Genomic DNA, 27545 nt, shown 5'->3' with positions numbered 1-27545 from the left:
CGCTACCGCCCAAGCCTAAATGCAACAGGCAAACACAGACGTTACAGGTGCAATCAATGCAATCACCGGTACGGCCTTTCTACACAAGTCTACGTGCTGTGTGTATCATTCCGTTGAGTGGTGATCAAAATTCAATTGAAAATGGCAGAAGAACAGACTACAGCTAAGATATACAGATTAGAGGAGGTAGAAAAGCACAAAAACGCTGACTCCTTGTGGATAATAATTCACGACAGAGTATACGATGTCACCAAATTTTTAGATGAGGTAAATTATTGCAGTGGCCAGTGATCATGACATTGGTGATCATGATTATGTAATGTACTCATTGTACTCATGTATTGCCACACATGCACATAGTGACATAACATGCATGACCAATACCATGAATAAAATATTACCAGAACACGATCATGTCAGAAATTAATATTTTGTTCTGGGTCTGATTATTCGGACTAAATATTACCATGTTTACATGACGTACATCTTTAAATGAGCGCAGCCTCAGCTAAGACGATAATTTAGGGGCTGTGCAATTATGAGCCGGCCTGGGGGGAGGGTAAAATTGGGGGCGGGCAAGAATTTTTTCGCAAGCCGAAAAGGGGGGGCAAGCTCTAAAATGCTTAGGAAAACAGTACGTAAACGCTTAAATATGCAAATTTTTATGCTCGCTGCGCTTGCAACATGTAATCTAGACCATTTAAGATTTGGAAATTGGGATCCCAAAAATTTGGCATTCGCAAGGGGGGGGGGGAAGAATTTTTGGCAGGCCGAGAGGGGGGAAGCAACTTTAGCGGACCGAGAGGGGGGGGGCAAGCGATTTTTGGCTAGCCGTTTGGAAATTTTACAAAATTAAACAAGGATTTCAAATATTGTTGGTGCATATTTTACAAACACACTGTGTTTTTTGGGCGTATTTTGGTTTGAGAAGGTAACACAGCCTGTCATATTTCAAAGTTGGTCAATTTTGGTTAAAAACCCTAAGTATTCCTCAACTCAGTAAAAAAAAAGTACTCCTCTCATCCTAAGGATTAAAAAAAAAGTGGTTGATTAGTGTAGAGTCCGAAGTTTACCGTTATTTCTAAAATCCATTTTCCGTGTTGTAATCCTTGTTCTAAAATTGGTAAATCCGTGTTTCATGAATAAAGCTTAAAATGTATAAACAATGATATTAATGTCGCGATCAATATGCTCTGCTTGCAATATGCTCACGATATTTAATTAGGCCGACTGTTACGATGTTTGGAGGTATAGGGGGTTCATGCCTTGGTAAAATACCTTTATTTCGGTATTAATTATTAAACAGTATATTTATCATATAAATTGACACATACAACTTTACTCATGATTGTTTTAAACATTTATTCCTCTTATCTTTTAACAATTTTTGTCATATCATACAAAAATGTCATTTTCCGTGTTGTACCTCCGATTCCGTGATTTTTTTCCGTAAAACGGAAAACTTCGGACTCTAGATTAGTGTTGTTAAGGGGTACTACACCCATTGATTTTTTTTGCATTTTTTGCATTTTGTGAAGAAATTACAAAAAAAATTGGACAAAGTGGTATGCAAAATGAAGGGCAAATCTTCTCGTTTTATTGGTGGCATCGGTATCAACGTAGCTTACATGCTTTTAAAAGTAGAAGCCAAAAGGTGGTACATCACTGATGATTTAAATTCACTTCATTTTGGAAAGCTTACTATCAACGGATTTCGTTAAAATTTTGGATATGTGTTGCTAACACGTTAGGGAAATAAAGTTGATATGTAAAATGGGAATAAGTGGTTCCTGATTTCTTTTATGACTTCATGAACTTGGTGCTCCACAACTATCAAAAAAGGAACTGGTTATAATGCTTCTATTTTCAATGTTGAGCTATATTTTGTATTTTTAACTTGCGACATTATTTCACTGAAACTTAATTAAGCCACAGGTAACAGGTTACCACAACCATACTACAGCAATGTTGAAAAAATTGTATTTCTTGTCACCTATACCACCATATTGGGTAGTTTTCCGTAAGCTTAACGTTTGTGATTTTGGTAACTATTTTATATTTATTTGTGAAATCCGTCTCAACTAGGCATTCTAAATTGTACTCACCATTTACATCCCAAGGTATATTAGTATATCCACCTTGCACTTCTCGATATATATCCAGTTAAAGACAGAATATCAAAATTATTCCTCATTATGATATCACAAACTCTCACATGTGTATTCAAAATTGATGCTTAAATTTGACCTGAACCAATTGACCTATAACCTGACATACGGTGACCTAATAGCCTTTTCTTCTCCTAACAACACATTATAATATTATTGACTAATGACTATACATCCATTGTGTAAGTGTTTATATATTTTGCATGCACCACTAGATTTTCTATAGAGAGTATAACAAAGAATTTAATGTATTCTATTCATGTACCCTACTTGAACATGCTGAATAGAATAAATCATGGTTTGTTATGAAACACGCATCTGAGTAACTAGGATACAGTAAACAAAATATATATAGGGCTCAAATGACTTACTACAATTGTTTAAAAGCACTTTTTTTCTTCTTTTTTTCATATTTTTTTTATTTCACATGATCCGTGCATATATCGCCTAGCTATAAATGAAAAAATATTTATTTAGACCAATCAAACCAGTATATGGGTGTAGTACGCCCTTAATAAAAAAAAGGAGGAAATTAGTACAAGTACTGTACATTTATTTTATTGTGAAAGAGGAAAGTCTATTAAGCTTCCATAGATCTCATGTAAGTATAGACCACTTGACATTATTGTTTATCAAAAAAGGCAAGGGACTGGTCTATCAATATGCTTGAATGAACTGCTACATTGTTCAATGGCTTTCTTGTACTATATGAAATTTGGTGGGCAATTGAAAATGCACATGCCCTGAGCAAACTATGATGCGTACACATACTACAGGGAAAAGAACAATGGAAATGTGCGCGCATACTTAAAGGGGCACTTCGTGATCCACAGCCTCATCCCCCGACTTTTCTCAAAAAAAGTTGAGATTTTTATATCACTGGAATACTCTGGCTACATAATGTTTATGTACAAAATATTTCTTGCAGATTAATTTGTTTAGCAAAGATATCGTGAAATTTGAATTTCGTTCTGGTGCACCAGAACGAAATTACAACGTATTGTCTATGGAGCAGTGTAATACACATAATCATGCATAACTCGCAAACGCATAAAATCGGAATCAACTGAAATTTTGGGAATATGCTTTTTTCGTGGATATGTACTGAAAAATGTCATAAAAAGAGGATGCTAGGATCACAAAATACTCCTTTAAGGGCAATGACGTCACATGTCAAGTGGTCAATATTCAAAGCACCTAAAAATATAGATTTTTGGGTAGGCTCTCCTACATGTAAAGTCGGGTCACCAAAATGGCCATACTCTTTTCGAGGGTACCCGGTATCGTACACCAATTATGATTGATGGTAGCAGATGCCAGATGGTATGGTAATACCATTGTTAATATTGTGTTAATGCGTTGTTACATGCTAAAATATATAATTGAATTCAAATAATTTTGTTCATACATTGCAGCATCCCGGAGGTGAAGAAGTATTGATAGAGCAAGGAGGTGAGTATGACTCATGAACAAAAAAATACAGGAGCTACATGTATTGCCAAATAGGGTGCAACTCTAGTAGTAGTCTTTATTACAAAACTGGCAATTAGACTGCCCTACCCCAACCCTAAACCGTAACCCTAAACTCCGTAAATGAGGACTGGACTCAAAGTCTAACAAGTTGCACCCTGTTCAGTAAGGGAGTGTTCATAAATACTTTGGTGGGGGTTGGAAAATATTGGGGGGATCAAACAATTTTTGGGTCCTTAAAAGGGGGGATCAAAAAAAATTCAGTCCTTAATAGGGGGATCAAAATTGAGGGTAAAATTCTGGAGTAAAAATGTGCGAGAAGGCATGTACATTCCAAAATTTGTGCACGCTCCGCGTGCATGAATGTTAAATATTCAATTTTGTAATCTCTAGCTACATTGACAAAATGTGCCCACTTTACACTTTGGGTGTAACACTATGACTCCAATGAGTAATAACTCCAAACAGTAATTTTTAGCTTATGAGTTAATGACCATAGGGTATAGATTCTGGGGATGGGGATAAATCCCTACCAATATTTTGATAGGGGTGGTCCATACAATCATCCCCCAATGTTGAAGCCTGTATATGGGTTTCTAACCAAAACTAACCCCATATTTCATGTATTTGGTCATTTTAAACTAAAAAGTGCCAATTTTTTATGCTACCCCCCACCAAAGTATTTATGAACACTCGCTAATTGTACCAAAATAGAAAACAAGTATAAACTTGAGGAGAGAAAAAAAAATCTGAAAAAAAACAATAGTTAAAGCCATATAAAATTACTTTGTTGGTTCTCGTCCCCTTCCGCCTCAAATCCTGAGACTACCTTACCTTTAGCTAGATTTTTTAAAAGATTTTTCAAAAATTTTAAGACTGGAATGCTTTAGGAAAACTTGATGCAGATAAATAAGTTTATAGAATAAGGATCACTTCAATACATTTTCTCTGGAGGGTTTATCTCTCAGAATCTCACACTTCAAAACAAAAGAAAAATGGTTTCCTCAAGCACTGTTGGAAGTGATCATTGAACACGTTGCTAATTTTACATTGAAGGAAAAAAAACCTACCTTCCTCATCAGTTCATGAAAATCATTGATTTCCATTTGAAGAGTGTAGAATTCCAAAACTCACTCAGTGCACAACACAGGCATGTGTTCCTTATTGAAAGTCCCATTCAGCAGGGCTGTCAACTTTTTGGAATTGCTTGGCGTGAGACAGAGGTGACCGGGATTTGCCGACTCCAGTGTTCATTTTGTACCATGATTATTTGAGCCACGGCGCTCGAGAATGTGAAAACGGGGTTGGGGGGGGGGTAGGTAGATTTTACTAATTTTCTAGCTTTTTGCGTGAGATTTACTACCTAGGCGTGAGATTATATTACATTGGCGTGAGACCGTGAGAAAGTGACCCAATGCGTGAGACTCACGGCCAATGCGTGAGAGTTGACAGCCCTGCATTCAGTGATCCCAGCGCAAGTGTAAAAAAAATTCAAATTGTTTTTATAAATTGCTTTAAAGTGAAGGATAAGTCATTCAAATTGTCATTTGATATAATTTTGAAATAAAAAATTTGGCAAGAAAACAGCATTATTGACATAGTTGAAGCCCCCAGGGATTGAGTTTTAAGGCGTGCGAGTGCGATTCGCACGCACCGCACGCCTGAAAATACGCCGAGTGGTGCGATTTTTCGCACACCTAAAAAAAAAAAAAAAAAAAAAAAAAAAAAAAAAAGTTTAAGTTTTTTTTTTTTTTTTTTTTTATGATTCAGAACAATTTTAAAAAAAGTTTGTGGCGTTTTTATTTAATTAAAAAAAAAAAAAAATTACAAAAGATTTAAAAAATTATAAATTCATGTTCAAAATAGGCAAATTTATAATTGATGTTCACATTACAACCTATTTGTGAAGTAAAGAAGCATACAAAACAAATGCATTTTAAAATCATTCATAGATTATTATGTGAACATAAGTTACAAATTTGCCCATTTTAAACAAGAATTTATAATTTTTAAATCTTTTGTAATTTTTTAAAAAATTTATAAAAAAATCCAGGGACATTCTAAAGTTCCAGGGACATTCTAGGGACATTCTAAATCCAAAACAAAAAAAAAACCTTAAAAAAAAAATAATTAATTACAAATGACACTAGCAATAAGTCCAAAGTCCAGGGACATCTATGCAGTATACACCATTCATTACCCCAGAGCTTAACCATGGCCAGTTAAAAAAAGGACATGTATGTTGTCACAAAATTTTGCTAAGTTTTAGCTGAAAATGAAATCATAGTCATACACCAGTTTTGAAAAAAGCACACCTTGGTTTATTTAGGTGTGCGATTTGCAGCACACCTAAAAGCACACCTCGGGTTATCCAGGCGTGCGATTTACAGCACACCTGTCACATTGCAAAACTCAATGCCTGAGCCCCATTTAAATACATGTAGCTAATTTATGTAGTTGTCAGTACATGTACATGTATATAATTACAGATTCATGTAAATGCCTTATTTAGTCTTTTACACGGCTTTCGGCTGAACGACTAGCAGGCTATGATAGCACATCTATGACAATGACAAAGGTTCCAAAATCTGAATTTTATGATCTGTTGATTTTTATCTGTTGGTAACCCACGATTTGGATGCAAATCTGCACCTCCATAACCACTTATCTATGATCAGTGATCTATGATCTATGAACCAAGCTTAGGCTAATGAAAGTTGACTCCCAGTTTCCCGTTACCCGACTCCGGTCAGAAAAAAATGCCGATCAAATATTTCATTATTTTCCATTATTTCATTATTTCTCATTTTTCAAGTTTTTAAGAAAAAAAGGATAGTTTTAATGTCATCTTTCACGTCCGCCACGTATTTTAAGCACTTTTACGCCGACCCTGACCGGCCCGAATAGTCTTTTGCAACGCTGGGTTAAACTCACGTGGTAAAATGGCGATATCAGAGGCGCATTTACTGGAGACTAGCAATTCCCTGCATCTAAGTTTCTCCTACCACTAAATGGATCACCGAACACAAAGAGAGGCAGCCAAGTTCGCGGGAACCAGCGTATGAACAAATATGAAAGCATTTCTACCGTGCACTATGTAGCGCGCTATAGACAACATCAAAATAAATAAAATAAATAAAATTTGAAGTCAAATTTATTCTGCTTTTCTTACAAATATATGTATTTAATAAAATAAACTTATAAATAAAATGATTTATTTGTCAATTTCTTGCATGGTTGTTTTATTATTAACACGTGCACCCTGTGATGATTTTTACCAGCAACCTCCATGTGAACGTTCGAATTGTCAAATTTAGTTTATTTCTGCTTTCAATTTTGTTTATTTGTTCATTTTGACTGTGACAATTTACTTTCCCCTACTGGTGTTTTTGATAAATATGTTCGTTTCTGTGAAGGTGGAGGAGGAGGGCAAGGTCCGACTGCTGTGGACAATTATTACAACCGACATTGGTCAATCATTTAATGTTTTATTTGCCGGACTGTCGCTGTCTGATCTCGAGATAGTGAGATGCAGTGTTTGGGGAAAGCAAGTTGTCACAGTCCTCCAGGTTCTCCAAAGACTATCATGGACTTCTGGTGCTTTCATATGTTGCACAACCTATAGGTTAATTTGAAGATTCCAAAGAAGATGTGCTTAATTAAAATTTGTTTTGAAGACTAAGTTGGTAAAATATTTGAGTGAAGCATGGTCATTTAATACTATACTTTATTATTTTATTTGGGCCTCAAAACATAGCATTCCGTAATTAACTTTGCACCGATAATGAAAGTTTGAAAATAATGAATAATGAATAATGAAACAGTCACCTACCCAGTCATGAAAAACTATGTAACGGGAAACTGGGGATCAACTTTCATTAGCCTTAGAAAGGGTGGGTTTCAGAGTTTTGGTATAAAGGGTATAAAATAAAAAGGATGGGTTTGAAATAAAAAGGGTGGGTTTGTATCACCACTGCCAACTATGAGCAAATCACTGAATGGGGCTTTAACTGTCAAGCTTTGTGTGAATCAGATTCATTTTGTTGCCAGCAAAATACAATCAGAATCAGCAGATTGTCCCTAATAAAATGGTGACTTTACATGCTACCTTCTCCCACTAAATGAATGTAAAGTCACCAGGGCACTATTTATAGAAGATGTGGTCCAGCGACCTTTCCCACCAAATGAAAGTAAAGTCACCAGAATAATCGACTGCAGATCCATCGGATAACGCTTTTTTAATGGGAAATGAACTTTGCTGCTTGGATGATGTCACGATGACGTTAGGGTTAGGGTTATTGAAAAGCGTATTCCAACGGATCTGCACTCGACCGGCCTCTATAGATGATGTGGTCCAGCGACATTTCCCAAGAAATTAAAGTAAAGTAGCCAGGGCACTATAAAAGATATCAAATCAATACAATACAATTACAAAGAAATTTCTGGGGGAAATATTGATTTTTGAAAATAATCCTATATTTAAGCTTATAAAATAAGGAATGCAAATCCGGAATATCTCGGAAATGAATCTGTTCAGTCACTAAGCTACCAACCAGTTCACATCACAAGAAATTTAGTTGCACCCCTAAAACGTATGTTTGACTATGGATTCCCAAATTGTCCTGAAAATAGATTTTCCATATAAAAAATATTGTGTACTGATTTATCTACGCTTATCTTTCTGTTTACAGGTGGTAATGCAACAGAATCATTTGAAGATGTTGGACATTCAGCTGATGCAAGAGAACTTATGAAAGATTATATAAAAGGAGAACTTCATGAGGTATGTGACTTAAACACATTGAGCATTTCTGTCTTTCTTACAGGGCCTCTGCTTGGTTACTTGAGTGATGCAGTGGCGTAGTGTGCGTCATCTTATGGGGGAGGGGCACCAACCATGTAGGGACAGGCCTGATGGGTGGGGGCACGGGCCTGATGGAGGGGAGGCAAGCCACTTTTCGGCAATTTTCGAATCGATAAGGGGGCACATGCCCCATGCCCCTATGACACTACCCCACTGAGGTGGTGTAATCATCTTAGTAACCGATGCAACAGACATGTTTAGACCTTGCTCAATAGAGGGCGATAAACATGAATGTGCATATTATAAGCGCATAAATAGGGGACCTGGGTTATGGGTGAAATACTTGTACACTGTATCTTGTGAAATCGGACTGTCTTTTGGAATTGGCAGGAGAGCATTAAATAGCTCTTCTGGAGCCTTCAGTGAGAGCTGTTTAGAGCATTTATAATAGAATGTATGGAGAGAATGGTGAACTAAGGAGAGCTAAAAATCACTCACCCATATCAGATTTAAAGAGAGCAATAGAGAGTGATTGCTCTCGCTCTCCTCAAAAGGCAGTCCCTGTGAAATGTCAAACTAGTGTTAAAAAGTCCATGATTCAGTTTCAAATTAGTGTGTCCTTGGTTTTAAAGTGTAAAATCAAGGGAGTATAAATGTCCTCAGTTCATGGTGAATACGAGTAGGTGGGTGTAGGAGTGTAATCTATGGCTTGAATGGATTCTATTTACTGACAAATATGATCAAGTAAATTTGCCAATATATATTTATTTTATAATTTTATTTGTTGTTTCTTTTTTCAGGATGACCGCTCTAAAACTCAAACACAGGTAAGTATTGTGTTTGTTTGTTTGTATGTTTGTTTGTTTGTATCTATTCTATTTATAGGTGGAAAGTTGTCATTGTTATTGATATGGGTCTCTATGTGACAGGTTATACAAGGTCTCTTGAAATCTACTGGAGCAATTGCAGGGTTCCCGCGGTCCTTGAAAGTCCTTGAATTTGAAGACACCTTTTCAAGGCCTTCAAAGTCCTGGAAATTTGCACATGGTCCTTGAAAGTCCTTGAAAATTGGAAAATATCAAACTACTAACACAGAGCTCTCGGTCTATGGGTCTGTGGATATCTCTGTCTTTACTCTAGGGGAGTGAGTTGGCAGAAATATGGCTAAGTGGGTTATAAGGTCAGGAGAGTGAAAACTATTTATGCAGTGGAAACATACCTCTGGCAGTCACTAGAGAAAGAGTTCAAGTAACACATGCATGCACCGTAATGTCTACCCAGAATTCATTGCTGCACATTATTTTTGAATTTCAAACTTTGTCCGAATGGTCTGCAAATGGTACAGATTTGTCATTTCTGTCTGTTGGTAAGGGTATGGAAGTGGTTGTGTAAGCCTACCCATAATGCAATGCGAAGTGGTTGTTTACCCATAATGCAATTTGTAAAGTTGCTCCAATCGGGTTGTAACTCGGGATAGACACTCCGGGAGTAGAAAACCGCAAAGGTCATCTAAGGTCACAGGTCAGGTCAAATTTAAAGTTCCTCTGATCGGGCTTTAACTCGGGTAAAATAATCCCTACCAAACTGCAAAGGTCATCCGAGGTCAACGGTCAGGTCAAATTTGAAGCTACTCCAATTGGGCTGTAACTCGGGGAAAATGATCATCCTCAACACTCGGGGAGTCTAAAACCGCAAAGGTCATCCGATGTCAAAGATCAGGTCAAATTTGAAGTTGTTCCAATTGGGTTGTAACTTGCGGAAAATAATCCCTGACTCCCGGAGAGTATAAACCCGCAAAGGTCATCCCAGGTCAAAGGTCAAGTCAAAGTCTAATTTTAAGTTGCTCTGATCAACAAAGCTCATCACCAGGGAACAGTTTGGAACATTTAGCAGGAGTCGTGTCAAAGGTCAAGGGTCCACCTCCCCCAACTTAATTTACGGTATATCAGTAGACTATTACCAGGATGTGGCTCTAGCGAGCACACTGATCAGTGCATGATGTGTCTCTAGTAAAGTATAATTTTGACCAAATTTGGGGAGTGGAGAGGAGCTGTCACTTTCGTTAATATGCAGCCTTTTGTGTTATGGCAAGTCCTTGAAAATCATACTTTTGGACCTTGAAAGGTGCGGGAACCCTGCAATTGATTGCTCCCTCCTTTCCTCCCTCCCAGGGCTGAATGGCACATGAATCAAGTTTGGTTTGTTAGGGATGTGCTTTCGGTGTATTAGGGATGTGCCGCTAAGAATTTGAAAGTGGACCCACCATATACCAATTTCCCAGAAATTTGGACTCATCAACTACAAAAGTTTTGGTAAATTTTGAACATTTTGGCTACAGTAAGGCAAAATGGGATTATAATAAATAAATAAAAATTTTAATCGCTAATGATTGTGGAATTTAATGTAATTTAATTTATTTTGCCAAAAGCATTTATGAAAAAACCATGTTGCTTCAGCAAAAATCAGGTCACCAAAGCAATTGGTTGTGTTACTAGTTTTAGTACCCAAATAAAGGTCATTCAGTGAATGTACAAATGCATTGGGGTTAAAGAACTGATGTGCCCCTGATAGATGAGCATGTTGTGAATCCTAGTGAGTGTTTCCCCCGATGCAACCAATTGTGTCTCTAATGTTACAAATCACATGAGTTAAAATTTCATTATTGATGATAATTATAATAATAACATGCTATGAAATTGATAAATGGATGTTTAATAATTACTCCGAGGGGAAAAAGACAAAAAAAGAAAAGCATAACACATAGCTTTTTTGCACAATGTTTGGGAAACAACCTTTTTGTTTGCGTTAATTAAATATTGAGTTATGACAGTACTCATAATTCCCTGTGCTCAGTTAGGAATATTAAATGTACATACACAAACATGTACTACATATGCCTACATTGTACATGTACATGTTTGAGTACTATTATTAAAAATCCTTCAATTATATCAATTTAAGGGGTACTACACCCATTGATTTTTTTTGCATTTTTTTGCATTTTGTGAAGAAAAAAAAAAAAAAAAATGGACAAAGTGGTATGCAAAATGAAGGGCAAATCTTCTCGTTTTATTGGTGGCATCGGTATCAACGTAGCTTACATGCTTTTAAAAGTAGAAGCCAAAAGGTGGTACATCACTGATGATTTAAATTCACTTCATTTTGGAAAGCTTACTATCAACGGATTTCGTTAAAATTTTGGATATGTGTTGCTAACACGTTAGGGAAATAAAGTTGATATGTAACATGGGAATAAGTGGTTCCTGATTTCTTTTATGACTTCATGAACTTGGTGCTCCACAACTATCAAAAAGGAACTGGTTAAAATGCTTCTATTTTCAATGTTGAGCTATATTTTGTATTTTTAACTTGCGACATTATTTCACTGAAACTTAATTTTAGCCACAGGTAACAGGTTACCACAACCATACTACAGCAATGTTGAAAAAATTGTATTTCTTGTCACCTATACCACCATATTGGGTAGTTTTCCGTAAGCTTAACGTTTGTGATTTTGGTAACTATTTTATATTTATTTGTGAAATCCATCGCAACTAGGCATTCTAAATTGTACTCACCATTTACATCCCAAGGTATATTAGTATATCCACCTTGCACTTCTCGATATATATCCAGTTAAAGACAGAATATCAAAATTATTCCTCATTATGATATCACAAACTCTCACATGTGTATTCAAAATTGATGCTTAAATTTGACCTGAACCAATTGACCTATAACCTTCTCCTAACAACACATTATAATATTATTGACTAATGACTATACATCCATTGTGTAAGTGTTTATGTATTTTGCATGCACCACTAGATTTTCTATAGAGAGTATAACAAAGGATTTAATGTATTCTATTCATGTACCCTACTTGAACATGCTGAATAGAATAAATCATGGTTTGTTATGAAACACGCATCTGAGTAACTAGGATACAGTAAACAAAATATATATAGGGCTAAAATGACTTACTACAATTGTTTAAAAGCACTTTTTTTCTTTTTTTCATATTTTTTTTAATTTCACATGATCCGTGCATATATCGCCTAGCTATAAATGAAAAAATATTTATTTAGACCAATCAAACCAATATATGGGTGTAGTACGCCCTTAAGTAATGCAAGCACATTATTTAAATTTATATGATTGAAAGAAAACAACCCAAAATGACTTTTTGTCCATGACAAGAGTTGATGCACTGGAGGTGTATTATAATCCTGTATACTAAAAATGTTCTAACATTCTAAATATCATGTTTGTTGCATTTTATCACTAATGATTTGATCGTAATTTTACTTAATTTTAACATTGAACTCTGATGTAACATTTGTCATGCCAGTGGAAATTTTCAAATAAATCACAAAATTTTATACCAGCATTTTTATGCATAAAAATATTGTGATGATCAAAATATGAGGAAACATGCATTACAAATCCCTGTGGTTATTACAACATTTTGTTGGAATGAAAGAACCTGCATTATATTACCGTACTGACGCGAGTATAGTCCCACCTTCGAGTAAAGTCCCACCCACAAATTTTCGAAAATTTTCAGAAATTAAATTTTTTTTTTCAGTTTTTCAATGCTACAGTGTAGGATCATTCATGGTTGACCTAAAAAATTGAATTTGAATGCATTTTGATATCATTAATAGAGTATGACATGAAAACAAAGTATCAATTTTCATATTAAAAACACAAAACTTCATGCAAAATTCAATTTTATTTTTTAATCAACCATGAATGATCCTAGCATTTAAGTCTAGGTCCAGGGACACTCCAAAGCCGAAAAAATAAATAACAAAAAAAAAAAAAAAAAAAAAAGTATGGTATTTTGAATTTCAAAATTAATCATAAACTGTCATTACAATTATTTATTAAACTAGTGCACCTGCAGCTGTGAGAGCCCTGATGCTGTGAGAGCATTGGCATGATAGCATTTCTGTTTGACCCCAGATGACCTTGGTGTAATTTTTTTCATGCCCCCCTCATACAAAGGATTCCACCTATCAAGTTTAAGCCCAATATGGCAAAGTTTAAATTTAGCCCCTACATGACCTTTGACCTTGGTTGACCTCAATGCTATTTTATGCATATATTCCCTCGCATCAAGGATTCCACCCACCAATTTTGAGCCCGATAGGACAAAGTTTGAAATCCATGACCTTTGACCTCAGATGACCTCCATATAATGTTTTTCATGCTTCCCTCATACAAAGGTTTCGACCCACCAAGTTTGAGCCCGATCGGACAAAGTTTGAAATTTGACCCCTCCGTAATGACCTTTGACCTCGGTTGACCTTGATTTTATTTCAGCGCATTATATTCCCCTCCTATCAAGGATTCCACCCACCAAATTTGGGCCCGATCGGACAAAGTTTGACATTTTGACCTTTGACCTTGACCTCCGATGACCCTCAAAACCACATGGCCAACATGCTTTTCCCAATACCTACCTATATCCAAAATTTCAGCACGACGTCAAGTGCGGTAAACGCATAGCCGGACAGACAGACGGATAGATAGATAGATACACAGATACACAGATACACAGATAGACAGATAGAGACCGCTTATTATTTTATTAGTATAGATGATTTGTAAGTACTTGGAAAATGGCAATGTTATTTATATATTGTTTAATTAATTAATGTATTTAATGTATTTTGTATTAGACATTTGACTGCATTCCCAATTGCTCTGTTAAATGCTGAAAACTGTGGTCTTGTACATTGTACATGTAAACAACAGGGATATATGTGATGCGATCAAGCAAAATCAATCGGAACTCAGAAATATTAAATTTTCAGTTTCTTATAGGATAGTAAACAGAATTTACAAAGCTGCATTTTTCAGAAAACCCCATTGAAATTGAACAACCAGTTCCAAAGATATGAGCAATTTAAGAGTTTACAAAACAGCAAGAAACAAAAGGAAATAGTACCTTTGTTTGGCTATATCTCAAAATCAATATTTCCGAGTTCCGACTGATTTTACTTGATCGCATTACAATTACATATATAAACTTACAGATGAAATATATAATTTTTGGAAGAACTGGAAGAAAATAAATCTCTTTACCAATTTAAAATCATGGAAAAGTAAATCTCTCTTGAAAATTAAAGTGTGGACAAAGCAAGATGTGGAAAATATATACCACCGTATATAAAACACCTATGAAAAAGGTATGGAAACCAAATTGAGAATAAAATGTAAGTCCTCCCTTTTTAGGCTTGGATTTTTAATTAAATATTTGTACTGTAAATGCAGTAATTCATTTTGAACTGTAAGTTGCTTGCCTGAAGTTGAATTCCCATAAATTGACCTTCACCTTTACACTAGTTGAATGCATGGAATGTTAAGCTTTAGAAGGAGAACCAGCAATAGTCATGTTCCTTTTGTTTACATATCTGGGTGAACCTGCAGTAGGAAGTAGGTTTCAGATGGTTTATTTATAAAGAAAACATGCATGCTATGATTGCTATATATATAATGAATATTTCCTAAAATTGTCCTGTTTTTTATTTTCTTATAATTTTTTACTAATTTACTTTGAATGAAATTAAGGCAAAATGGTATGTAACTAAAATAATTAATGCAGCATGGTGTACAGTTCTTCACCGAATTCGTGATCTTGAATACCCATTAACTGGAAAATATATGTGGATCATTACCCCGACACATACCCAAACTTCAAACACAAATTTGAACCCTAATTATAATTATAGCTAACCTACATGTAGACTAACACTATAGCACTTTACATCATATATTTAGTTGCACACGTGACACAAAAATTGATTGTTATTGTTTTGCATGAGAATCACACTCACATATTGATACACATGTTGTGAAAGATTACTCCCCATTCCAGAAAAATACAGCACTTATTTTTTGAGATAAAAATATTATCAACTTCTGCCAAGTAAATTGATCACAGTTCAATCCTAATTATTCATTTAGTACTGCCTGTCAAAATAAAAGTTAAATTTCACTATTTGGCCAAATTTATTAATTAAGGGCCAAAAATTTGAAGATTAGGGCAGAATATATACCGAAAACACATATTTTTATCTCTCTTTTTTTTCCTTCAAAACATTAGTAAAATAGTGAACATTTTTCTTTTATTTCTAGTTAGTACTAAATGAATGATTAGGATTGAGCTATGTTTCATATGGCAGAACTTGATTTTTTTAATCCCAACAAATTAGTGTTGGATTTTTCTGGAATGGGAAGTAGACTCAAAGATAGGATATTTGTAGGTGAATGAAGCTAGACAAAATACAATCATCTGACTTTTCAATTTTTGTATGTTGCTTGCCATTTTGTTGAGTTTCATAATCGATGAAATGTGAAGTTTGGTTTATGGGTTGTAAAGCATGCATGAGCAGATTTAATGTACAGGTTCAAATGTAACTTCTGTGAAAATCATCAATTTGAAAGCCAGCTGGTACGTATCAGCTGTTATGTAAAGATTTTGTTTAAATATTAAATTGTGAGAAAATTCTAATAATGTGTGTTTTTATGATGAAATTTTTTATGAAAGCATCTGTTGTTCTTGAAAGGTTTTATTTAATTTCCAAAAAAAGTATTATTGTGAAAAGTTGCACATGTACTGTATGCTGTAACATTGTATTATTCCTCTTTTAGTTGAAAGGGTCTTTTGAGTACAACTTGTTTGTGATTTTCGAGGCCTTTGCTTTATTAAAGGTGGTACTACACCCCTGATAAATTTTGTGACTAATTTTGCATTTTTCTCAAAAAATAATTACACACTGGTAACAAAAGTTATGTGTATTATAGGGACAAGGAATCCAATTACTTCACTGAAATTTCAGTGATTCAAGACATGTGGTTCATTATATAAAAGAAATGAGGTAGATTCTAGCGGTGCCTCTATTTTATCATAAATAACATACCACTTGTTGAGTCACTGGGATTCCTTGCCCCTATAATATCTTTTGTTAGTATGTTACCAGTGTGTAGTTATTTTTTGAGAAAAATGCAAAAATAGTCACAAATTTATCAAGGGGTGTAGTACCAGCTTAAGACTTAAGGTGAAATTCCTTAAAAAATGTTGAGGTGTTAAAAAGCACTTAATTTATTCTATGACTCATTTAAAGGCTGTTGTGATAATTAGAAAATTAGTTTCTTTATTGCATGAAATTGGTTGAAAACTTATAAATCAGAAAAATAAGGAGTATTAAGTATAATTGACTGCAACATTTATTTTAAGTTCCTATTCCTTTGTATTAAATTGCTGCACTATAAGATGGAAAATGTCCAGTTTGAATTTCATAACACCTTTAATAATAAGGGCCCCCCTCAAAGCACCTGGGTTGGGGATGCTATAGTAAAATTCATTTGAATGAACACAGCTGCCATCAGCTGTACACAATCCGACGGCGTTCATTTGTTGTGTATTTCAAAATTCAACAAGTGAGATGACATGGTTGGATTCACTTACCTGTTCCGCACACGTAGGCGTTCATCACACAGTGTACGCGGAGAATCGTTGCACTGTTTACAGCTGTGTTAATTCAAATGCAATTTCTACTGTAATGAAGTTGAATACTGTGCATAGTCTACTCAGCCTCATCTCAAATTTCTTGGGTTATCCAATGCCTGTCATGATTAGGGCTCGAATTTCAGGGAGGCCACCAAGGCCATTGCCTGCCCTTTTTCAGTTTGGGCCTTGGTGCCCCAGATCTCTGTCAACTTCAAGGCTTTTGTCATCACTTGTTGGCCTTGGTGCCATTCTTTGTCTTTGCCCAGTGGCCTTGAAAATGGGTGCCCCTAAAAATAAAATTCCAAGGCCTGCTCATGATATAACATGTCATCCACATTTATGCTTGTCAGCAGTGTTTAAAAATATATGTTTTGTTGTTGTTACAGACCAACTACACACCCAGTGCACCTGAACCACAGAAAAATAGGTAGGTTGACGCAACAAATTCTTATGTAACACTGGTTCAAAAAGTGGCAAAATTCAGGGATGAGATTTTTGCCTCTGATTAGAGGAATTCCTCCTTTTTAACTTCATCTTCCCTTGATGTATTTGCCATCGTTGTGTGACTTCAAAAACGATCGTTGCTAGGTCACCAGGTTCACACTACCTGTTTTTTTAACCACCATCAAAATGATCACAACACAAAGTCAATGGGTTGCTAATTCAGGTGTGCAAACCAAGCATGAACCAGTAACTACGGTATGACGTATTTACTGTGACGGCAAATAGATGCATTCTTTTCCTCCTTTTTGTGTGCTTTTCCTCTTATTTCATAGAAATCATTTCTCATGCGTGAGTCATAATAAAATTCCAATGAAAAACATGACTCTTTTATTTTCAAGCAAGTTTTGGCAGACATTTTGTTCAATTTAGGGAATGCATCAATTGCATCGGCTCCACATCTTGATTCTTACATCACAATCACATGTCATAATGCATAATACTCTATGAATGTGCTGATCATTATATGACAATCATAACACAACATACTTAACCCTAACCCCCATGGGTGGGGTGGCTTTATGTGCCCCAATGTTAATCCTTTAATAGTTTGAAGTAACTGGCAATAAAAATACAATTTTGATATTTGGCAACTTTTTTTTTTTGGATGAAGGGGCTTAAAACCTGCATATTTGCATGTTTTCACTTAATCGAAGTCACTTTATTTAATGGCTTTACACAAGTATGATCATTCAGTATCTTGAGTATAGGCTAAGATATACTGTTAATTTTACTATATAATGTTATTTTTAATAATTGGTTATAAATCAAATGTGTTTGCTAAAAATGTCAGTGCATAGACTGATATTAGACTTTGTACAAGTTTTTAGACTCGATTGGCTAAGCATACAGAAATTCCTAAGAATGCATGTTTTTAGCCCGTATCTCCACAAATTGGCCAAATATTTTGACTTTTATTGCCACTTCCTTATGGAAATAACAGGTTAAAATGAGAGAAAAAATATATGCATGCAAAAATTTCTTTAAAAGCATGCACTGTAGTGTTGAGTGTCTATTTCTATGATTTCTATTCCCTCCTAATCTGGAATCTTTCATCCTAGTCTTAACCCTAACATTTTCCTATCCATCATAACTCAAACTATAATCTGTTTCAAAGCATACCGACACATCATATAACAGGAGTTCTCAACTAAATCTGCTTGATGGCCACAACGCAGAGATGATATCATGCACTTCCCAGAATCCTTTGCAACATGATACATTATCTCATATCATCAAATGACACTCCCATTATTTTGTACAGGTTCCCTTTGTTCCATTTTTAGAATAGACTTGCTAAACATGGGTCGATAGTAAAGAAATAAACACATTTTTTGCCAGATATGGATGGGATCTGTTCATGGAGGTACATTAACATTTCATCACTATCGACCCAGGTTGCACTATAGTTTGACCAGCTCATAATTGGCAGGAAATGTTAGGTTTTCACCACTACGCTAAAAAGTAGACCCACGTTAAGAGTGCTAGAGTTGACAGGTCCGGTCTATATTTTATGTGTTCAAGAAAGTAGACATAGTAGTATATGACTTGGAATAATTTGTGATGCTTCTGGCGAGAGGTCTCTAAACAATTCTCAAAATAAAATATATTGATATTAATCCGTGATGTTATAAGGCCCGCCGATTACGAGCTGATCAAACTATAGATAGCAAATCAGTACAGAAATAATTGAAATGGGAGAAATGCATTATGGGAAGTGTAAGATATCTTCTCTGGGCCACAAGGGGAGCCAAACATATTTCAAGCATATATGCTTGACAGGGCCGAATACACCCCAGTCTCTTATGTTTTCCCTTACGTTTGAGTCGGTCAAATGTCAGTGGTTGGTGGGCCAGATTTGGCCTACGGGCTGTCCTGTTGAGAACTCTGTTATTCACCCTTTGCATGGATCTGCCATCTTGCTCAAAACGCGGTTCTCCCTGCAAACGCATGCCCCAAAAGTGCATTTTTATTTCTCGCGCTTTCCTAGCAACGCGCCAGAAGGCTTTTGCAATTAAACACGTTTGACAGGCGTACACACACACAATGCGTACTTTGCGGGTAGAACCTCGTTTTGAGATGACTGTGCAAAGGGTCAATACATTTATTTTGTTTTTATTTTTTAAATGCATGTGTTTGTTGCTTTTCCGTAGCAAATGTGTGATTACCTAAGCACCAACCACATGCACCACCCATCAAGAATTATCTCTAGGTAGGAATTAAGTAAAACATGAGCCCTGAGCACCTTGAAGAATGATAATTCAAAATTACGAGTATCATTTCATTAAGGTGTACATATATAATATATTACGGTGGACTTAAAATTAACATCCCAACAGGATATCACATATAATCAACACACACCCCTTTTAATAATCTTCTAATCAGTGAAAGTTGTAAAATGTGGATGAATGTTTGTTTTATTCATACAATAGAAATCAGAATTCCTATAATATATTAATTCACTACCATAACTGGAATTGTATGTATTATTTGATTTGAACAAGAGGTCTTTGTTGGGTAAAATATGAAAATAGATTTGAATCCATTATAATTCATCCACCACTCTTATCACTTAATAGAGTATGGATAGGGGAAAGAATATGTCATGTAGACATCATTAGAGGCAAAAATATTCAAATTTAAATACTTATTACCCATCAGATTTGTGTTATATACCGTATTGTTTGTAATAAACGTTCCCCCTCTAATAATCGCACCCTCCAATTTTTCTGTGTAAAATTGACAAAAATGCATACATTTCCATGCTATATCATGTGAGTAAGCTTAAAACTTATCAGTCATGATCGCTAAATTGCATGGACAAAACCTAATTATGACTCACATTTCCATCCATTCCATTGCCTAATATGGTAGAATTTCACCAGATTCTTGCTTGATGATGCACTTACGGGTGTAATTTTGATGTATTTACCACAAAAATGATATTTTCCATGGGCGTCGCCATAATACTATATTAGTATAGTCGTAAATCCCACCTTTCTACAGGAGCACCATCAGGAAATTTAACCTGATTTTTAAGTTTTTTTCACTGACAATTCACCTTCAATAAATGCCCCCCTTTTGGCAAAATGCAACGCCCCAGGGCATTTATTACAAACAATACGGTAAGTGTGGTTTAATACTAGTAATATTATGGAAAAATACAGCACTCATTTTTTGGGATTGAAAAAATATTATAATATGCTATACCCGCTCTGCTGGTTGGCCCCCAAGGGGGGTCGGCGGGAACAACTTTCTCTTCATCTTCTATCTTCCTTCCTTCCGTTCTTCTTTCCTTCCACTTAGGCAAACAGCAGAGAGGGGGTTGGGTCAATATGGTGCAACCATGTTCCGTTCAGTGAAAATTTAAATGTTCTGGTACCATTAAATCTTTAGATAGGCCATGTACCAGCTAATTAACAGTTAATATAGCCTTACATGTACATGTATATTGTGGTTCCACCCAGCTATTAACTGTTGTTAGATATATATCCACCCTTTGTATTTGTAGTAATAGTATGAGTATGTACCTATTAGTATTACCACAAATAATGTTTGCTGTGACTAAATTATTTATAGAAATAATAGTGATATGGCTGAAAACATAATTTGTCTCAGAGCTCTTGAACTGTGGCAGTGCCTGTTGTAGTTTACCATATTTTTCTCATTTTGATAACAAAACAAATATGTTTCAGTACACATTTCCTTCATCTCTTACAAAAAATGGAAGAAACGCATCTTTATCAGATATTCATTGATACAAAATGACACAGCAATTGCGTTTGCACGTAATGACATAATTATAATTATGTGAAAAAGATTAACATAGAAGATTGCAGCTGTGACGGAGACTTTTTTTACTGGCCATATTGTATTCATAACCTCATTAATATACGCAGCAAGTGCGATCCAATCACAGATAATAACTTTTAAATATGCGGACGCAGATGCAGGTCATTGAAAAAGTATAATGACCGCGTCTCGTGACGTAGCTAAAAGTACGCTCTACAATGACCGCGTTATGTGACGTGTTGCGCGTTCGAACAATTTACGCGGACGCTGGCCGCCGTATTTGGACATCGCATGATTGCGTGCTAGTGTGATTGGTCGCTAGCGGTATTTCCTTAATGGGCTATTCAATTTTTTGCAGGGAAAACGACAGATAAAGTTAAAATTGTGTTCTGTTTTCAAATTAAAAGAAGAAAATGTGACGTAAATTGAATTAAAAAAGTGAAAAGTGATGGTTATAATATCCCTCGGGCTGCACCCCTTGGGATATTCCTCGGTTCCAAAGCACAATGTTTAGATATTTCACAATACTCTCAAAACAACTGATGCGCAGTCATTAACCTCTAATTAAAGCGCTTTTCACCACATTTTTTACTCTGATGATATATTTAAGCAATACCCCATAGTATGGTTGCACTGCACAACATGTACATCTCACTAATAATAATAATGCTTTCTACATTTTCTTTTCTTTTTTTTAGTAAATTCCTCTTGAAATCAAGAAATTTATTTTTTTGTTTCAACAAAAAGGTGAAAATAAAACTCAAAATTCCGATTTGATTTCAAGATTTCAACAAGTTCTGAAGTTTTCAACACAGAGAAGAATTATTTTGTAGCAGTGACTTTATTTGTCTACAATTCTAACATTTGCAACAGACATTGGATACTTTCTGCACAAAATGCTTGTCCCAAAGTCTGTACTGACACATTAAATTTTTTTTAATGCATTCCGCATTAAGTTTTTTTAATTTCTCACAAGCTTTGAGACTCAGGATTTTATTAAGGTGGCCTGAGCAAATAGAGCCTAGTACCAGGTTATTCTTTACCCTTACACAATTACATGTATGTACATTAACTTGTATTTTTGTTTGTTTTGTCTTTTTCAGCTTGTTTGTTCAATGGGTAGTACCAGCCATCGTAGCACTAGGAGTAGCCCTCATCTACCGGTTTTATTTTGCTTCCTCAAACTAACAGAAGATCAATTATCATTGGAGTGCAAGGAAGACATATGCAATAACTGCCTGCCTGTTGTCATTGGGCTGTTCCATTTAAAATCCATGCTACCCCTGTGGAAGATTTTGGAAATATCTTCCACAGTGGGAGTATGAATTTCAAATGGAATGAACACATTAGACAGCCTCATTCGAAACTCACCCTCCCTCTGGAAGATTCAGGTTGAATCTTTCTTAGAGGGTGTATGAAATTCAAATAGAGCTGCCCTATGTGTTCATTCCATTTAAAATTCATACTCCCACTGTGGAAGATATTTCCAAAATCTTCCACAGGGGTAGTGTGGATTTTAAATGGAATAGCCCATTATATGAACTGAGGGTTGTGATCATTCTGCAAGGTGCAACACCGTCACTAGTAAAGCCAGTAAACACAAATGTTTTAAACATTTTAAATGTGTTATAAACACATTTTGGTCTCGGTAAAATATTTTTAATAACATTTAAATGTCTGGTTATATAAAGGTCATGAAAACATTTTGCAAAAACACTACAGCAACATTTTACAAATGGTGTCAAAATGTTTTTGTAAAATATATTTTAGTAAACATATTACTATGTTTTCCATTAAGTTTTACAAAATGTTTTCTGAATGTTATTAAAACATTTTGTATCCTTTATAATATAACCCAACATTTCAACTTATTCTGTAAAATGTTTTGTGTTTGCTGGAAAGCCATTTACTCAAAAAATATAAACAATTGAGTAGGTTGTGGATTAATCCGAAAAGCACGTAAAAAATAGGCACTCATCCAAAACTGAGTAACAAATATTGTACGCTGTGGAAGTGGATGCCGTAAATTCTTTGTTGCTATGGATTTCTAATGGAATGAATATGGTAGTATAATTGAAGACCAAATTAAAACAACTAGTCAACCAAACCAAAAATGCCGTACTGCGCAGGTCAGCAACCAATCATGCCGCGCCTTTGCCCTGATGTCACACGCAAACTAGTCTTTAATTCGGCCTTCAATTATAGTATTAAATCCAAGTGGAGGCAGCTATTGCATATAAACTTTGTTGTTCTTAAACAATGAAATAATATCAAGTGAAAGCAAGAAAGGTGTAAGTGCAAAATGTACCAAGTAAACCAATGAAAATTATGTATATGTGACATGATCGAGGGGAGCGAGTCGGATGACGCAAATATTGTTTTTGAGATATTGGCAAAAGCAGTGGTCAAATTCTTTTGTTTTATATTGTTTGTAGCCATTGATAAATTGTTCATAACTCGGTAACCAGACGCCTGATTTTGATGGGGTTTGCATCAGAATGTAGCATTTGTAAACTGCAAGAAAAAGATGTAAAAACCTCTAATTGAAAATTGTCAACATGTGACCCTTTCCCCTTGATCATGTCACATATGAGAGACTCAAAATATATACAATTGTATTGTGAGAGGCTGAATTCCAGTCAACCTGGGTTATTCCGGTTGAAATCTATACACCCCCTGTAGAAGACATGATCCTAATCTCCCAAACAGGGAGTGTGAATTTCAAATTGGGTTACCTGATTGGATTACCTGAATGGGTGACTCTATTTGAAATCTACACCCCTGTGTGGGAAATTTAAAGCTACATTTAAACTGAAGTTGCATGCAAGGAACAAATAATATTTTTTTACTTTGTTAATTTACTACTTCTTTATATAATCAGATCTTGCACTTATTCCTTTCTTGCGCTCACTGAATTGATTACAGCAATGACCAACCAAATAATGTACATTGTATTGGGATATTGTAATTAATATGTGATATTGGGGGACATAATTATTAACACAGAGAAAAATCATGGTGTCTACAATTCAAAGCAATGCCAAGAATATCTTCATATACAACAATGCAGAAGCGTAAGGACTAACTGTGATACCAGTGTGTAAAATAATGCACGTCCAAAATGGACAACTTTGTCCGTAAGGACTATTTGTGATACCAGTGTGTAAGGGATGAAATCAAAACTCGACCGACGGTCAATCGCCGGTTCCGGGCGCTTCTGTCCTGTTTTCATTCTTTAGAATAGCAACCGGACAGAACTTTCCGGAACCGGTGGTTGACCGCTGGTCGAGTTTTGTTTTTGTCCCTAAAATAGTTCATGTCCAAAATGGGCAACTTTGTCATAGGATGTGCTATTTTCTTATCAGCCTGTCCGACAGACACTTAGAAGTTGCCACTATACCGGGACAAAAGTGACCATACTTGTGATGTTCATCTTTTGATAGGCCTGTTTTATGCCACAATTATCCTTATTTTGGCCCATTTCAGCATTAAAATAGCAATTTTTTCGAGCTCATACGTCCCAAAAAAATCATTTTGGTAGCAGGTCACTCGAACGAGTTTGCAATTTTGTCTGCAGACTAGTTGATTTTTTGCTGAATTTTACCACTGGTGAAACTATTTTGAGTATTTTCATTAGTACTGTACTACTGTATTTCGCAGATTACCAGCATTTTTGCAGGATCAATGTTTCTTCCAAATTTGTGAAATGTGACATGTTTTTAAATTTGCAGATATTTGAATTCTGGATTTTTCATAAACTCAGCAAAAGCAAATACATGGTGAAATATAGTCGTTTCATAGCAGCCCAGATCAGGTGGAAATGTAAGTGTGTTTGCATTGTTAATAATACAATGCTGTTCTGCATGAATGCAGAATGTACACACTATACTTGGTTCACCGTTAAATAGGTTGCAAATTATTTGGTCTTGCTATACAGGTTGATAAAGTTCACACAGCATTGTTTGACAGGTCACACAATGTAGGTGCTTCATCCAACTGAGTTAAGACCATTCTCTATTAAGACACTATCTTATAACAGGCATGATAATTTTCTTATTTAAAATTAGGAAATCAGAATTTTTTCTGGCCAAAATATCTGTGTTTTCATTTATTTTAAACCTGATTTGGACTTTTTAACCTGAGTTGATGCTGCTTTTCAGATTTTGTTGCTATATTCCTATTTTTAACAAAGGATCAGTATCATGCCTGTTGTAAGTGTTGCCTATTATGTGTTGACACATGTATGTTGATTATAATTAAAGCAGACATTTGTTGAAGACTGCTACTCATGTGGTGGTACATGTAAGCACTAAAGTCATCGTAAGTAGAAAAGGTTCTTTTACAGATCCCAAAATGATAATCACTCAGAAATACTTGATCACTCTGATGTTTCGAGATGATCAAGATTCCTGATAGGAATTGAAATATTTCTGAGTGAGTATCAGTTTTGGATCTGAAAAAGAACCTTTTCTACTTAATTGAGTTATGAACAAACCTGATGAATTTGTTTCAAGAACTAAAGTCTTCTGTAGTCTCTTCAAGTTTGCATATCATATCTGATGTATATGAGGATAAATTCTGCATTGTCAGTCATTTGAAAATGTCTGCCTTTTGTATGTAATGTATGATATGTTAATTTTAGTAAAATATGTGATTTTGAAATTGATAAATACGGGATCTAACAACAGATCTTACTGCATCAAACTGGACATTAATGTACAAAAAATATATATGCATATGGTATATTTCGGTAGGTTGCCATTTAAGTTCATGCTGTCCATTACAGAATTCTATAATTTTGGAACTGAATCGAAGTAAGTCATGGATCATACATTATGGCAAAATTCTATATTCATATTTATAGCATCATAGCTCACATCATTACTCAATAGAATTTACTATAATGTACAATAATAGTTAAATTTATGTCATGGAAACTATTCCTGGCAAAATGTTGACAGCCAACATTTTATTTATGATCTATGATGAACTCGATGTGACATTTATATACACATTGGTTTTATGATGTGGTAATTTTTATTCACATAAATTGAATACTAAATGAGAAATATGTGTAAGCGATGTGTTATTATTATTTGAGCTTTGTGTGGAGACACCTAAAGTTAATTTTTTATTACTTCTGTGGTCTGTGCTGTGCGCCGAGTGCACACGGGCATAAACACAGAAGTGATAAACAATCACGCCGATTGGCTGATCAACGGTCTTGACAACGAGACAGTTGACCCAATGGTCATCGGTACGCTGAAGGGGAGGAGACCTCGCTACTTCTACGCGATCGCCGATCACGAGCATGTACCTGGACCACAGAAGTAATAGAAAATAACTTTAGATATTGTATCTGATCAAAATAAGAACATGTTAGATTTTGGTTGTTTTTCTGTTATTATGTTAGCTTTATAATGCTGAATGAAAGAAAGAAACTCAATTTGTTATATTGAACTGCATTTTTTAAAAACGATCTACTCATTTTTGAACAGAAACTTGTCAAATTTAATAACAGAAACTACTCAAATGGGGACATAACCGATTTCTCCTCAAAATGAAATGGATTTGTCTTCAAAATGAGTCGGATATTCTCATCAAAATGACAAGAAATTCATCAAATTTGATACGATTGCCTTGTCATTTTAAAAAATGAATAGGTTCTTGTCAAAAATGATCCAACTTTTCAAATTTGAATAGATTGTCTTGTCAAAAATGACCAAAAAAAAATCAAATTTGAATAGAGGGGTCCTTAACAGAATCTTGTCAAAATGAAATGGGTAATCTTGTTAAATAATGAGTTGGAGATCTTGTCAATTTGAATAGATACTTATCAAAATAAAATGGAAACTATTCATTTAATCATTTTGATAAGATTGTCGGCTCAAAGTGATATTATACCTCATCAAAATGAACAGTATATCTTATCGAAACTAAATGTGTCGGGATTCTATTTTTAAAAAAATGAATAGTACGAAATTAGAGTGTGTAAGAGTGGGAGGACAGTTTTAGTATTTTTTTGTACTCAAATGAAGGAACAAACTAAATTTTGTATTTGTACTGACCTGCAAAGTGTAAAGAAGATATTTTACCCTTCTCAGAATCCTTTGCAACATAATCAGCATAATGTGGTTATGAGTCGGGTGTATGATGTTCATGACGATGAGTGTTAGCAATATAATGTCTTGATTTGGTGAATGGACCAGGCCCGTATTTAGTGATTAAATATGACAATATGTAATTTTACACAATATTTTGATGGTTTTATAGTGGTCTTATTTCG

General features: G+C 35.1%; 1 protein-coding gene across 2 annotated transcripts; it reads left to right on the top strand.

Annotated features, from left to right (window-relative positions):
• The first annotated feature begins 85 nt into the window (after positions 1 to 85).
• On the top strand, positions 86 to 27513 carry LOC140135718 (cytochrome b5-like). Of its 2 annotated transcripts, XM_072157311.1 has the most exons (7): positions 86 to 267; positions 3584 to 3620; positions 8330 to 8421; positions 9243 to 9269; positions 17350 to 17390; positions 19618 to 19676; positions 22363 to 27513. In XM_072157311.1, exons 1-6 carry the CDS (start codon positions 142 to 144, stop codon positions 19634 to 19636), a joined length of 342 nt encoding a protein of 113 aa, XP_072013412.1. In that variant the 5' UTR covers positions 86 to 141; the 3' UTR covers positions 19637 to 19676; positions 22363 to 27513. The 2 variants fall into 2 exon arrangements, with proteins under 2 accessions (XP_072013412.1, XP_072013411.1); XM_072157310.1 differs by lacking the exon at positions 19618 to 19676 and having other exon boundaries at positions 90 to 267.
• Positions 27514 to 27545: the final 32 nt, after the last annotated feature.

This window comes from Amphiura filiformis, chromosome 16 (assembly GCF_039555335.1).
Source record: "Amphiura filiformis chromosome 16, Afil_fr2py, whole genome shotgun sequence".
Lineage (NCBI taxonomy): Eukaryota > Metazoa > Echinodermata > Ophiuroidea > Amphilepidida > Amphiuridae > Amphiura > Amphiura filiformis.
This window is presented reverse-complemented; position numbering and strand designations above follow the sequence as displayed.

Bases quoted from the DNA above. Each gene is read 5' to 3' on its own strand.
- LOC140135718 (XM_072157310.1), top strand. From the start codon at position 142: ATGGCAGAAGAACAGACTACAGCTAAGATATACAGATTAGAGGAGGTA. The intron at 3,621-8,329 runs GTGAGTATGACT...TTCTGTTTACAG, and splicing joins AGTATTGATAGAGCAAGGAG to GTGGTAATGCAACAGAATCA. The intron at 9,270-17,349 runs GTAAGTATTGTG...TTGTTGTTACAG, and splicing joins GCTCTAAAACTCAAACACAG to ACCAACTACACACCCAGTGC.